The following is a 13,025-nucleotide window of genomic DNA, read 5'->3' on the forward strand; positions in this document are numbered from 1 at the left end:
CCCAAACCTCGGGACCCTCGCCCTCTGTGGGACCCCCCAGCCTGGATCCCCCAGATCCGGGACCCCCCGAAAAACCTGCCAGGGACCCCCAACCCCAAATGTCACGGGGGGTACTGGGAGGTAATGGGGGATTCGGGGGACAGATTTGGGGACAGATTTGGGGCTCCCTGGGTCCTGTGGGGTTCCTGGGACACTTTGGGGACAGATTTGGGGTTTCTGGGAGCCCTGGGGACAGATTTTGGGATTCCAGGGTGCTGTGAGGTCCCCAAAGTGATTTAGGGACAGATTTGGGGTTTCTGGGTGTCGTGGGGACAGATTTTGGGGTTTCTGGATCCCACGAGGTCCCCAAGGAGATCTGAGGACAGATTTGGGGTTTCTGGGAGCTCTGGGGACAGATTTTGGGGTTTCTGGGTCCTGTGAAGTCCCCGAGGTGATCTGGGGACAGATTTCGGGGTTCCTGGGTGCCCTGAGGTCCCCCAAGATGATTTAGGGACAGATTTTGGGGTTTCTGGGTCCTGTGAAGTCCCCGAGGTGATTTGGGGACAGATTTCGGGGTTCCTGGGTGCCCTGAGGTCCCCAAAGTGATTCAGGGACAGATTTTGGGGTTTCTGGGAACTCTGGGGACAGATTTCGGGGTTCCTGGGTGCCCTGAGGTCCCCAAAGTGATTCAGGGACAGATTTTGGGGTTTCTGGGTCCTGTGGGGACAGATTTTGGGGTTTCTGGGCCCCGTGCCACCCTCCGTGTGTCCCCAGGGTGACGATGGTGACGCCGGCCGTGCTGCGGCTGGAGACGGACGAGCAGGTTGTCCTGGAGGCGCCCGGGCTGGCCAAGGCCACCGAGGCCTCGCTGCTGGTCCAGGACTTCCCCCAGAAGCGCCAGGTGCTGTTCCAGACCAACGTGGAGCTGAGCCCGGCCCAGGGCATGATGGCCACGGCCACCATCAAGGTACCGTGTCACCTCCCCCCTGGTGGTCAGTGTCACCACCCCCCGGTCATTGTCACCATCTGCTGCTGGTCATTGTCACCTCCCCCTGTCACTGTCACCACCCCCTAAAGGGCGGTGTCACCACCCCCTGGTCATTGTCACCACCCGCTGCTGGTCAGTGTCACCTCCCCCCGTCACTGTCGCCATCCCCTGTTAACTGTCACCACCCCCTGGTCACTGTCACCACCCTCTGCTGGTCAGTGTCACCTCCCCCTGGTCAGTGTCACCTCCCTCCTCCACTGTCACCATCCCTGGTCAGTGTCACCACCCCCTGCTGGTCATTGTCACCACCCCCTGGTCAGTGTCACCACCCCCTGCTGGTCATTGTCACCACCCCCTGGTCACTGTCACCGCCCTCTGCTGGTCAGTGTCACCTCCCCCTGGTCTGTGTCACCTCCCTCCTTCACTGTCACCATCCCTGGTCAGTGTCACCACCCCCTGCTGGTCAGTGTCACCTCCCCCTGGTCATTGTCACCTCCCTCCTCCACTGTCACCATTCCTGGTCAGTGTCACCACCCCCTGCTGGTCAGTGTCACCTCCCCCTGGTCAGTGTCCCCACCCCCCCATCAGTGTCATCTCCCCAGGTCACTGCCCCGGGTCATTGTCCCAGCGGTCACTGCCTGGGAGGGGACACTGGGGCTGGACCCTGAACTGGGGTGGGGAATGTCCGGAGGGTGGTGGACAGAGGGATGGTCACTCCCGGGGATGGTCACTCCTGGGGGTGGTCACTCCTGGTGTCCTGCAGATGGTCACTCTTGGTGTCCATGGGGGTGGTCACTCTGGGGATGGTCACTCCTGGGGGTGGTCACTCCTGGTGTCCATGGGGATGGTCACTCTGGCGTCCATGGGGGTGGTCACTCCTGGGGATGGTCACTCCTGGTGTCCATGGGGATGGTCACTCTGGTGTCCGTGGGGATGGTCACTCTGGGGATGGTCACTCCTGGTGTCCTGCAGATGGTCACTCCTGGTGTCCATGGGTGTGGTCACTCTGGTGTCCATGGGGGTGGTCACCCTGGGGATGGTCACTCCTGGGGGTGGTCACTCCTGGTGTCCTGCAGATGGTCACTCTTGGTGTCCATGGGGTGGTCACTCCTGGGGATGGTGACTCCTGGGGATGGTCACTCCTGGTGTCATCCATGGGGATGGTCACTCCTGGGATCCATAGGGGTGGTCACTCTGGGGTCCTGGGGATGGGATGGTCACTCCTGGGGTCCTTGGGGTCCCCAGTGTCCCCAATGTCCTCAATGTCCCCGATGTCCCCAGTGTCCCCGATTCCCCGATGTCCCCACAGATGTCCCCACAGATGTCCCCAGTGTCCCCGATGTCCCCGATGTCCCCAGTGTCCCCGATTCCCCGATGTCCCCACAGATGTCCCCGATGTCCCCAGTGTCCCCGATTCCCCGATGTCCCCACAGATGTCCCCAATGTCCCCAATGTCCCCGATGTCCCCGTGTCCCCGCAGGTGTCGGCCCGGGCGCTGCCGCTGGCGCCGGGGAAGCAGTTTGTGACGGTGACAGTGCAGGTGGCCGCGGTGACGCTGGAGAAGGTGCTGCTGGTGTCCCTGCAGAGCGGCCACATCTTCGTGCAGACCGACAAACCCATCTACACCCCCGGGGCCACCGGTGAGGGGACACCTGGGGACACCTGGGGACACCTGGGACACCTGGGGACACCTGGGGACACCTGGGGACACCTGGGACACCTGGGACACCTGGGGGCATCGAGGGGATGGGGACACTGCAGGGACACCGAGGGGTTGGGGACACTGCAGGGATATCGAGGGGGTCTTGTCCCCCTTTGTCCCCTCTCACGCTGTCCCCTGTGTCCCCTCCCAGTGCTGGGTGTCCCCGTGTCCCCTGTCACGCTGTCCCCTGTGTCCCCTCCCAGTGCTGGGTGTCCCCGTGTCCCCTCTCACGCTGTCCCCTGTGTCCCCTCCCAGTGCTGGGTGTCCCCGTGTCCCCTCTCACGCTGTCCCGTGTCCCCTCCCAGTGCTGGCTGTCCCCGTGTCCCCTCTCACGCTGTCCCCTGTGTCCCCTCCCAGTGCTGGCTGTCCCCGTGTCCCCTGTCACGCTGTCCCCTGTGTCCCCTCCCAGTGCTGGGTGTCCCCGTGTCCCCTCTCACGCTGTCCCCTGTGTCCCCTCCCAGTGCTGGCTGTCCCCGTGTCCCCTCTCACGCTGTCCCCTGTGTCCCCTCCCAGTGCTCTGCCGCCTCTTCACCGTGGGCCACCTCATGCAGCCGCTGGCCAAGACTGTCATCGTGGAGGTCAAGGTGGGTGACACGGGGAGGTGACACTGGGAGGTGACACGGGTGGGGGGGTGACACGGTGGGTGACACGGGGAGGTGACACAGGCAGGGTGGGTGACACTGGGTGACACTGGGAGGTGACACATGGCAGGGTGAGGGTGACATGGTGGATGACATGGGGAGGTGACACAGGGAGGTGACACGGGCAGGGTGGGTGACACGGTGGGTGACACGGGGAGGCGACACGGGCAGGGTGGGTGACACGGGGAGGTGACACCGCCCCCGGCCCGCGTGTCCCCTCAGACGCCCGACAACGTCATCATCAAACAAGTCCCGGTGTCGTCCCCGAGCAAGAACGGGATCCTGACCCTCAACCACAACCTGCCCGAGGTGGTCAGGTGGGTGTCACCGTCCCCCGGGGTGGCCTTGGGGACACTCCCCCGCGGGCGCTGTCCCCTCACCGTCCCCCGGCTGTCACCTCCCCCAGCCTGGGCATGTGGACGATCTCGGCCAAGTTCGAGGATTCTCCGGATCGGGTGTTCAGCGCCCAGTTCGAGGTCAGGGAGTACGGTGAGTGCGGGCTGGGGACACCGGGGACTGTCCCCGGGGGGTGGCGCTGGGGTCACCGCTGTCACCGCATGGGGATATGGGGACACGGTGACATTGGCGGTGGCGGGGTGGCAGGGAGGGGTGTGGCAGTGAGGGGACATGGGTGACATCAGTGGTGGCAGTGACAGGGGCGGCAGGCTGGGGACACGGTGACATCAGTGGTGGCAGTGACAGGGGCGGCAGGCTGGGGACACGGTGACATCGGTGGTGGCAGTGACAGGGGCGGCAGGCTGGGGACACGGTGACATCGGTGGGGGCAGTGACAGGGGCGGCAGGCTGGGGACACGGTGACATCAGTGGTGGCGGTGACAGGGGCGGCAGGCTGGGGACACGGTGACATCGGTGGTGGCAGTGACAGGGGCGGCAGGCTGGGGACACGGTGACATCGGTGGGGGCAGTGACAGGGGCGGCAGGCTGGGGACACGGTGACATCGGTGGGGGCGGTGACAGGGGCGGCAGGCTGGGGACACGGTGACATCGGTGGTGGCGGTGACAGGGGCGGCAGGCTGGGGACACGGTGACATCGGTGGTGGCGGTGACAGGGGCGGCAGGCTGGGGACACGGTGACATCGGTGGTGGCGGTGACAGGGGCGGCAGGCTGGGGACACGGTGACATCGGTGGTGGCGGTGACAGGGGCGGCAGGCTGGGGACACGGTGACATCAGTGGTGGCAGTGGCAGTGGTGGCAGGCTGGGGACACGGTGACATCGGTGGTGGCGGTGACAGGGGTGGCAGGCTGGGGACACGGTGACATCAGTGGTGGCAGTGGCAGTGGTGGCAGGCTGGGGACACGGTGACATCGGTGGTGGCGGTGACAGGGGCGGCAGGCTGGGGACACGGTGACATCAGTGGTGGCGGTGACAGGGGTGGCAGGCTGGGGTCACGGTGACATCGGTGGTGGCGGTGACAGGGGCGGCAGGCTGGGGACACGGTGACATCGGTGGTGGCGGTGACAGGGGTGGCAGGCTGGGGACACGGTGACATCGGTGGTGGCGGTGACAGGGGTGGCAGGCTGGGGACACGGTGACATCGGTGGTGGCGGTGACAGGGGCGGCAGGCTGGGGACACGGTGACATCGGTGGTGGCGGTGACAGGGGTGGCAGGCTGGGGACACGGTGACATCAGTGGTGGCAGTGACAGGGGTGGCAGACTGGGGACACGGTGACATCGGTGGTGGCAGTGGCAGGGGCGGCAGGCTGGGGACACGGTGACATCGGTGGTGGCAGTGACAGGGGCGGCAGGCTGGGGACACGGTGACATCGGTGGTGGCGGTGACAGGAGCGGCAGGCTGGGGACACGGTGACATCGGTGGTGGCGGTGACAGGGGTGGCAGGCTGGGGACACGGTGACATCGGTGGGGGCGGTGACAGGGGCGGCAGGATGGGGACACGGTGACATCGGTGGTGGCAGTGGCAGGGGCGGCAGGCTGGGGACACGGTGACATCGGTGGTGGCAGTGGCAGGGGCGGCAGGCTGGGGACACGGTGACATCGGTGGTGGCAGTGACAGGGGCGGCAGGCTGGGGACACGGTGACATCGGTGGTGGCGGTGACAGGAGCGGCAGGCTGGGGACACGGTGACATCGGTGGTGGCGGTGACAGGGGTGGCAGGCTGGGGACACGGTGACATCGGTGGGGGCGGTGACAGGGGCGGCAGGATGGGGACACGGTGACATCGGTGGTGGCAGTGGCAGGGGCGGCAGGCTGGGGACACGGTGACATCGGTGGTGGCAGTGACAGGGGCGGCAGGCTGGGGACACGGTGACATCGGTGGGGGCGGTGACAGGGGTGGCAGGCTGGGGACACGGTGACATCGGTGGTGGCGGTGACAGGGGCGGCAGGCTGGGGACACGGTGACATCGGTGGTGGCGGTGACAGGGGTGGCAGGCTGGGGACACGGTGACATCGGTGGTGGCGGTGACAGGGGCGGCAGGCTGGGGACACGGTGACATCGGTGGTGGCAGTGACAGGAATGGGATGTCAGAGGTGGCAGGGTGGGGCCATGGGGACACGATGTCGCTGATGTCACCGATGATGTCACCGACGATGTCACCGGTGATGTCCCCGGTGTCACCCCCGCAGTGCTGCCCAGCTTTGAGGTGTCCCTGACCCTCAGCGAGGAGTTCCTGTACATCGACCGCCAGGAGGATTTCCACGTGTCCATCCTGGCCAGGTGACACCTAAATGTCCCCTCTGGGGACAGGGGACAGCTGCCCTGGGGACAGGGGACAGCTCTGCTCTGCTGCTGTCCCCCAGGGGTGGCACGGGGACAGGTTGGAGGGGGACACAGGGTGGCATGGGGACATCGGTGGTGGTGGTGGCAGGGGTGGCATGACAGGGACAAGGGCATGTGGGGGGACAGGATGGCGACATGGGACAATGGGGTGACAGCACGGCGTGAGGACAGGGGTGGCCGGGGTGGGGATGTGCTGGGGACACGGTGACACAGTGGCACACACGGTGACACAGTGACATGGTGACACAGTGATGCACACAGTTGCACGGTGACACAGTCACATGGTGGCACAGTGACATGGTGACACACCGGTGGCTGTCCCCAGGCACCTGTGGGGACAGGAATGGCAGCAATGGGGATGTGAAGGGGCCACACACAGTGACATGGTGACACAGTGACACGGTGACACAATAACATGGTGGCACGGTGACACGGTGGCACAGTGACATGGTGACACGGCCGCACAGTCACGCGGTCACACGGTCACATGGTGGCACGGTGACACAGTGACACACATGGTGACACACGGTGACATGGTGGCACAGTAACACGTTGACATGGTGACACAATAACAGTGACACAGTGACACACACAATGACACAATGACACGGTGACACACAGTGACACACACAGTGACACAGTGACGAAAACAGTGACACGGTGACACACACAGTGACACACGGTGACACACGGTGACACAATGACACGGTGACATGGTGACACCGTGAGACGGTGACACACATGGTGACACGGTGACACAGTGACACAGTGTCATGGTTACACGGTGACACAATGACACAATCACACGGTGACACGGTGACATGATGACACACACAGTGACACAGTGACACACACGGTGACACAGACGGTGACACACACAGTGACACAGTGACACAGTGAGACACACAATGACACGGTGACACGATAACACGGTGACACAGTGACATGATGGCACACACAGCGACACCCACGGTGACGTGGTGACACACAGTGACACAGTGACACGGTGACACAGTGACACACTCGGTGACACACGCAATGACACAGTGACACCCACGGTGACACGGTGACACCCACGGTGACACGGTGACACGCTGGTGGCCGTCCCCAGGTACCTGTACAGGAAGTGCGTGCAGGGCACGGCCTTCGTCCTCTTCGGGGTCATGGTGGACGACGAGAAGAGGAGCATCCCCCAGTCCCTGCAGCGCGTGGCCGTGAGTGACACTGTCCCCAACCCTGTCCCCAACCTTGTCCCCATGTCCCTATGTCCCCAGGTTCAGGACGTGACGCCGAGGCCGTGCTGTCCCCATGTCCTGTGTCCTAACCCTGTCCTAACTCTGTCCCCAACCGTGTCCCCTGACTGTCCCCAGGTTCAGGATGGTGACACCGACACCATGCTGTCCCTAACCCTGTCCCCGTGTCCCCTGACTGTCCCCAGGTTCAGGACGGTGACACCGAGGCCGCGCTGTCCCTAACCCTGTCCCCGTGTCCCCTGCCTGTCCCCAGGTGCAGGACGGTGACACCGAGGCTGCGCTGTCCCTAACCCTGTCCCCGTGTCCCCTGCCTGTCCCCAGGTGCAGGACGGTGACACCGAGGCCGTGCTGTCCCTAACCCTGTCCCTATGTCCCCTGACTGTCCCCAGGTGCAGGACGGTGACACCGAGGCCGCGCTGTCCCTAACCCTGTCCCCATGTCCCCTGCCTGTCCCCAGGTGCAGGACGGTGACACCGACGCTGTGCTGTCCCTAACCCTGTCCCCGTGTCCCCTGACTGTCCCCAGGTTCAGGACGGTGACACCGAGGCCGCGCTGTCCCTAACCCTGTCCCCGTGTCCCCTGCCTGTCCCCAGGTGCAGGACGGTGACACCGAGGCTGCGCTGTCCCTAACCCTGTCCCCGTGTCCCCTGCCTGTCCCCAGGTGCAGGACGGTGACGCCGAGGCCGCGCTGTCCCTAACCCTGTCCCCGTGTCCCCTGCCTGTCCCCAGGTGCAGGACGGTGACACCGAGGCCGCGCTGTCCCTAACCCTGTCCCCATGTCCCCTGACTGTCCCCAGGTGCAGGACAGTGACACCAAGGCTGCGCTGTCCCTAACCCTGTCCCCGTGTCCCCTGCCTGTCCCCAGGTTCAGGACGGTGACACCGAGGCCGCGCTGTCCCTAACCCTGTCCCCGTGTCCCCTGCCTGTCCCCAGGTGCAGGACGGTGACACCGAGGCCGCGCTGTCCCTAACCCTGTCCCCATGTCCCCTGCCTGTCCCCAGGTGCAGGACGGTGACACCGACGCTGTGCTGTCCCTAACCCTGTCCCCGTGTCCCCTGCCTGTCCCCAGGTTCAGGACGGTGACACCGAGGCCGTGCTGTCCCTAACCCTGTCCCCGTGTCCCCTGCCTGTCCCCAGGTGCAGGACGGTGACGCCGACGCCGTGCTCTCCATGGCTCACCTGCGCGAGCGCTTCCCCAACCCCCAGGAGCTGGTGGGACACTCCCTCTATGTCACTGTCACCGTCGTCACCGAGTCAGGTCTGTGCGGGGACACGGGGGGACACGGGGGACAGGGACAGCAAGGGGTACAGGGAGCCCAGGTGACAGTGCGATGTCCCCACAGGCAGTGACATGGTGGAGGCCCAGCGCGGTGGCATCCAGATCGTGACGTCCCCCTACAGCATCCACTTCACCCGCACCCCCAAGTACTTCAAGCCGGGGATGCCCTTTGACCTCACGGTTGGTGACATCCTGGGGACAGCGGTGGTGGCACAGGGTGCGGGGCTGGGGGAGAAGTCCCTGGGTGATGTCCCCGTGTCACCTGAGACGGGCTGGGGACCGTGGGCTGTCCCTGTGTCACTGGGGTGGCCCTTCCTGGTGGCAGTGTCACTTCCCAGTGCCACCATCCCTTCCTGGTGCCACAACCCCTTCCCAGTGCCACCACCCTTTCCCAGTGTCATTGTCCCTTCCTAGCGCCAATGTCACTTCCCACAGTCCCTTGTTGGTGTGACAACCCCTTCCCAGTATCATTGTCCCTTCCCAGTGTCCCTTCCCAGTGCCACCACCCCTTCCTGGTGTGACAACCCCTTCCCAGTGCCACCACCCTTTCCCAGAGCCGATGCCACTTCCCAGTGTCCCTTCCCAGTGTCCCTTTCCCAGTGTCATTGTCCCTTCCCAGTGCCACCGCCCCTTCCCAGTGTCATTGCCCGTTCCCAGTGCCAATGTCACTTCCCACGGTCCCTTGTTGGTGTGACAACCCCTTCCCAGTATCATTGTCCCTTCCCAGTGTCCCTTCCCAGTGCCACCACCCCTTCCCAGTGTCCCCTTCCCAGTGTCACCGCCCCTTCCTGGTGCCACCACCCCTTCCCAGTGCCACCGTCCTTTCCCAGAGCCGATGCCACTTCCCAGTGTCCCTTCCCAGTGTCCCTTCCCAGTGCCACCATCCCTTCCTGGTGCCACCATCCTTTCCCAGTGCCACCACCCTTTCCCAGAGCCGATGTCACTTCCCAGTGTCCCTTCCCAGTGCCACCGCCCCTTCCCAGCGTCCCTTCTTGGTGCCACCACCCCTTCCCAGTGCCACCACCCCTTCCCAGTGTCCCTTCTTGGTGCCACCACCCCTTCCCAGTGCCACCACCCCTTCCCAGTGTCCCTTTCCCAGTGCCACCACCCTTTCCCAGTATCATTGTCCCTTCCCAGCGTCCCTTCCCTCCCTCCACGTCCCCAGGTGACGTCCCCGCGTCCCCCGGTGTCCCCTCCAGGTCTATGTCACCAACCCCGACCAGTCGCCGGCGCCGCGTGTCACCGTCCAGGCCGACGGCTTCCAGGGCCAGGTGTCCACCCAGCAGGACGGCACGGCCAGGCTGGTCCTCAACATGCCGGCCAACAAGGACAGCGTCCCCATCACCGTGAGTGGGGACACCGCGGGGTGACACCGCGGCCGGGGTGGCCGAGGGCGTGGGGACGTCACCCTGGGGTTGAGGTGGCTGAGATGTCCGGGGTGAGCCATGGTTGCGACCACCAAGGACGGCAGGCTGGACATCCGTGGTGGCCCCAAGGGTCATCCTGGTCAATGGTCATTGGCCAAAAACCCAGAATGGCCAAGGTGACCCCGGGGCTGAGGTGGGTGCGGTGGTCAAGATGTCCAGAGTGACCGAGGAGTGGGACTGTCCTGGTCACCGCCGGCCAAGGACGAGGTCAGGCTGACCACTGTGGCCAACTCAGTTGGGATGACCAGGACATGAGAGTGACCAAGGACCAGGGGTGGAGGTGTCCACAGTGGTCAGTTGTCCATGTGGCCAGGGTCACCAGTGACCAGGAACTGGGATGGCCAAAGTCAGGGAGGTGAAAGTGACCAAGATGTTGAGGATGGCCAAGGGTCAAGGTCAGGGGGGCCACCGTGGTTGAGTGACCAAGACATCCAAGGTGGTCAGTTTGACCACAGAGATGGTCACCAAGGACCAGGGCACCAGGAAGGGGCAGGGAGACCATGATGGACAAGACCTCTGTGGTGGACAAGACCTTCATTGTGGCCAAGACCTCCATGATGGCCAAGACCTCTGTGGTGGCCAAGACCTCCATGATGGTCAAGACCTCCATGATGGCCAAGACCAATATGGTGGCCAAGGCCTCCGTGGTGGTCAAGATCAATATGGTGGTCAAGATCTCCATGATGGTCTAGACCAATATGGTGGCCAAGGCCTCTGTGATGGTCAAGATCAATATGGTGGTCAAGACCTCCATGATGGTCAAGGTCAATATGGTGGCCAAGGCCTCTGTGATGGTCAAGATCAATATGGTGGTCAAGACCTCCATGATGGTCAAGGTCAATATGGTGGCCAAGGCCTCCGTGATGGTCAAGACCTCCATGATGGCAAAGATTTCCATGGTGGCCAGGACCTTTACAGTGGCTAAGACCTCCATAGTGGCCAAAATCCCCATGGTGACCAACAAACCTCCATGATGGCCAAGACCTTCATGGTGGCCAACACACCTCCATGGTGGCCAGGACCTCCATGGAACCTCTGTGGTGGCCAAGACCTCCATAGAACCTCTACAGTGGCCAAGACCTCCACAATGGCCAAGACCTCTGTGGTGGCCAAAGTCCCCATGATGACCAACACACCTCCATGATGGCCAACCCATCCCTGTGATGGCCAGGACCTCTATGGTGGCCAACACACCTCCATGGTGGCCAGGACCTCCATGAAACCTCTGTGGTGGCCAAGACCTCCACCATGGTGGCCAACACACCTCCATGATGGCCAGGACCTCCATGAAACCTCTGTAGCGGCCAAGACCTCCATGGAACCTCTATGATGTCCAAGTCCTCCATGGTGGCCAAGACCTTTGTGGTGGCCAACACACTTCCATGATGGCCAAGCCCTCCATGGAACCTCTGTGGTGGCCAAGACCTCCACAATGGTGGCCAACACAACTCCATGATGGCCAAGGCCTCCATGGAACTTTGATGGTGGCCAAGACCTCCACAATGGTTTCCAACACACCTCCACGGTGGCCAAGCCCTCCATGGAACCTCTCTGGTGTCCGAGCCCTCCGCGCTGACCCCTCCCACGCCCATGTCCCTCCCCGCTGACCGCGTGTCACCGTGTCCCCGTCCCAGGTGCGCACGGCCCAGCCGGGGCTGCCGGCGGCGCGCCAGGCCTCGCGGCAGATGACGGCCCAGGCCTACCGCAGCCAGGCCAACTCCGGAAACTTCCTGCACCTGGCGGTGGCCAGCACCGAGCTGAAGCCCGGGGACAACCTGGCCATCAACTTCCACCTCAAGACCAACGACAACAAAGTCCGCAACTCCGTCCCCTTCTTCACCTACCTGGTGGGTACCCGTGGATGACCGCTGGTCACACAGCTTGACCACTTGGAGGTCTAGGTGGCCACTGAGCTTGATCACCTGGGTGTCCAGGTGGCCACCAAGCTTGACCACCTGGATGTCCAGGTGTCCACCAAGCTTGACCCCCTGCATGTCCAGGTGCCCACCAAGCTTGACCACCTGGGTGTTCAGGTGGCCACCAAGCTTGAGCACCTGGATGTCCAGGTGGCCACCAAGCTTGACCCCCTGCATGTCCAGGTGCCCACCAAGCTTGACCACCTGGGTGTTCAGGTGGCCACCAAGCTTGAGCACCTGGAGGTCCAGGTGGACACCAAGCTCGACCAGCTGGACATCCAGCTGGCCTCCAAGCTTGACCGCCTGGATGGTCACGTGTCCACCAAGCTTGACCACCCGGGTGTCCAGGTGTCCACCAAGCCCTGGTTTCTCGCAGATCATGAGCAAGGGCCGCATCCTCCGCGCCGGCCGGCAGCCGCACGAGGCCGGCCAGAGCCTGGTGACCATGGTCTTGCCGGTGACCCCCGAGCTCATCCCGTCCTTCCGGGTCGTGGCCTACTACTTCGTGCTGCCCGGAGAGATCGTGGCCGACTCCGTCTGGGTGGACGTCAAGGACACCTGCATGGGCACCGTCAGTGTCCCCACCCGGCCCCGGGGGCAGGGGGGGGGCTTGGTGACCTTGGGTGGGCCTCGGTGGTGGCCGGAGTGGTCCTTGAGGTGGCCCTTGAGGGGTCTGGGTGGCCCTGGATGTGACTGGGGGGAACCTTGAGGGACCTGGGAAGTCCTTCAGGAGTTTGGGGGTTCCTTGAGGGTCTTGGGAGGTCCTTGAGGGATCTGGGAGGTCCTTGAGGAGTCTGGGGGTTCCTTGAGGGTCTTGGGAGGTCCTTGGGGGGTTTGGGTGGTCCTTTGAGGGATCTGGGAGGTCCTTGAGGAGTTTGGGGGTTCCTTGAGGGTCTTGGGAGGTCCTTTGAGGGATCTGGGAGGTCCTTAAGGAGTCTGGGGGTTCCTTGAGGAGTTTGGGAGGTCCTTTGAGGGGTCTGGGAGGTCCTTGAGGAGTTTGGGGGTTCCTTGAGGGTCTTGGAAGGTCCTTTGAGGGATCTGGGAGGTCCTTGAGGAGTTTGGGGGTTCCTTGAGGGGT

At 63.8% G+C, this 13,025-nt stretch overlaps 1 protein-coding gene across 1 annotated transcript in view; it reads left to right on the forward strand.

Moving 5' to 3' along the window:
• Positions 1-13,025, forward strand: part of C3 (complement C3) — a 44,719-nt gene that overhangs the window by 1,043 nt on the left and 30,651 nt on the right. The window contains exons 2-13 of the mRNA XM_066208540.1: positions 754-946; positions 2,448-2,607; positions 3,183-3,253; positions 3,533-3,627; positions 3,717-3,799; positions 5,919-6,009; positions 7,184-7,286; positions 8,463-8,583; positions 8,669-8,784; positions 9,804-9,950; positions 11,666-11,878; positions 12,324-12,518. Of these exons, the coding sequence (XP_066064637.1) occupies positions 754-946; positions 2,448-2,607; positions 3,183-3,253; positions 3,533-3,627; positions 3,717-3,799; positions 5,919-6,009; positions 7,184-7,286; positions 8,463-8,583; positions 8,669-8,784; positions 9,804-9,950; positions 11,666-11,878; positions 12,324-12,518 (1,588 nt within the window). The remainder of the gene's footprint in view (positions 1-753; positions 947-2,447; positions 2,608-3,182; positions 3,254-3,532; positions 3,628-3,716; positions 3,800-5,918; positions 6,010-7,183; positions 7,287-8,462; positions 8,584-8,668; positions 8,785-9,803; positions 9,951-11,665; positions 11,879-12,323; positions 12,519-13,025) is intronic.

The sequence above is a fragment of the Chamaea fasciata genome, unplaced genomic scaffold (genome assembly GCF_029207755.1).
Source record: "Chamaea fasciata isolate MVZ Bird 193981 ecotype frontalis unplaced genomic scaffold, bChaFas1.0.hap1 SCAF_333, whole genome shotgun sequence".
NCBI lineage: Eukaryota > Metazoa > Chordata > Aves > Passeriformes > Sylviidae > Chamaea > Chamaea fasciata.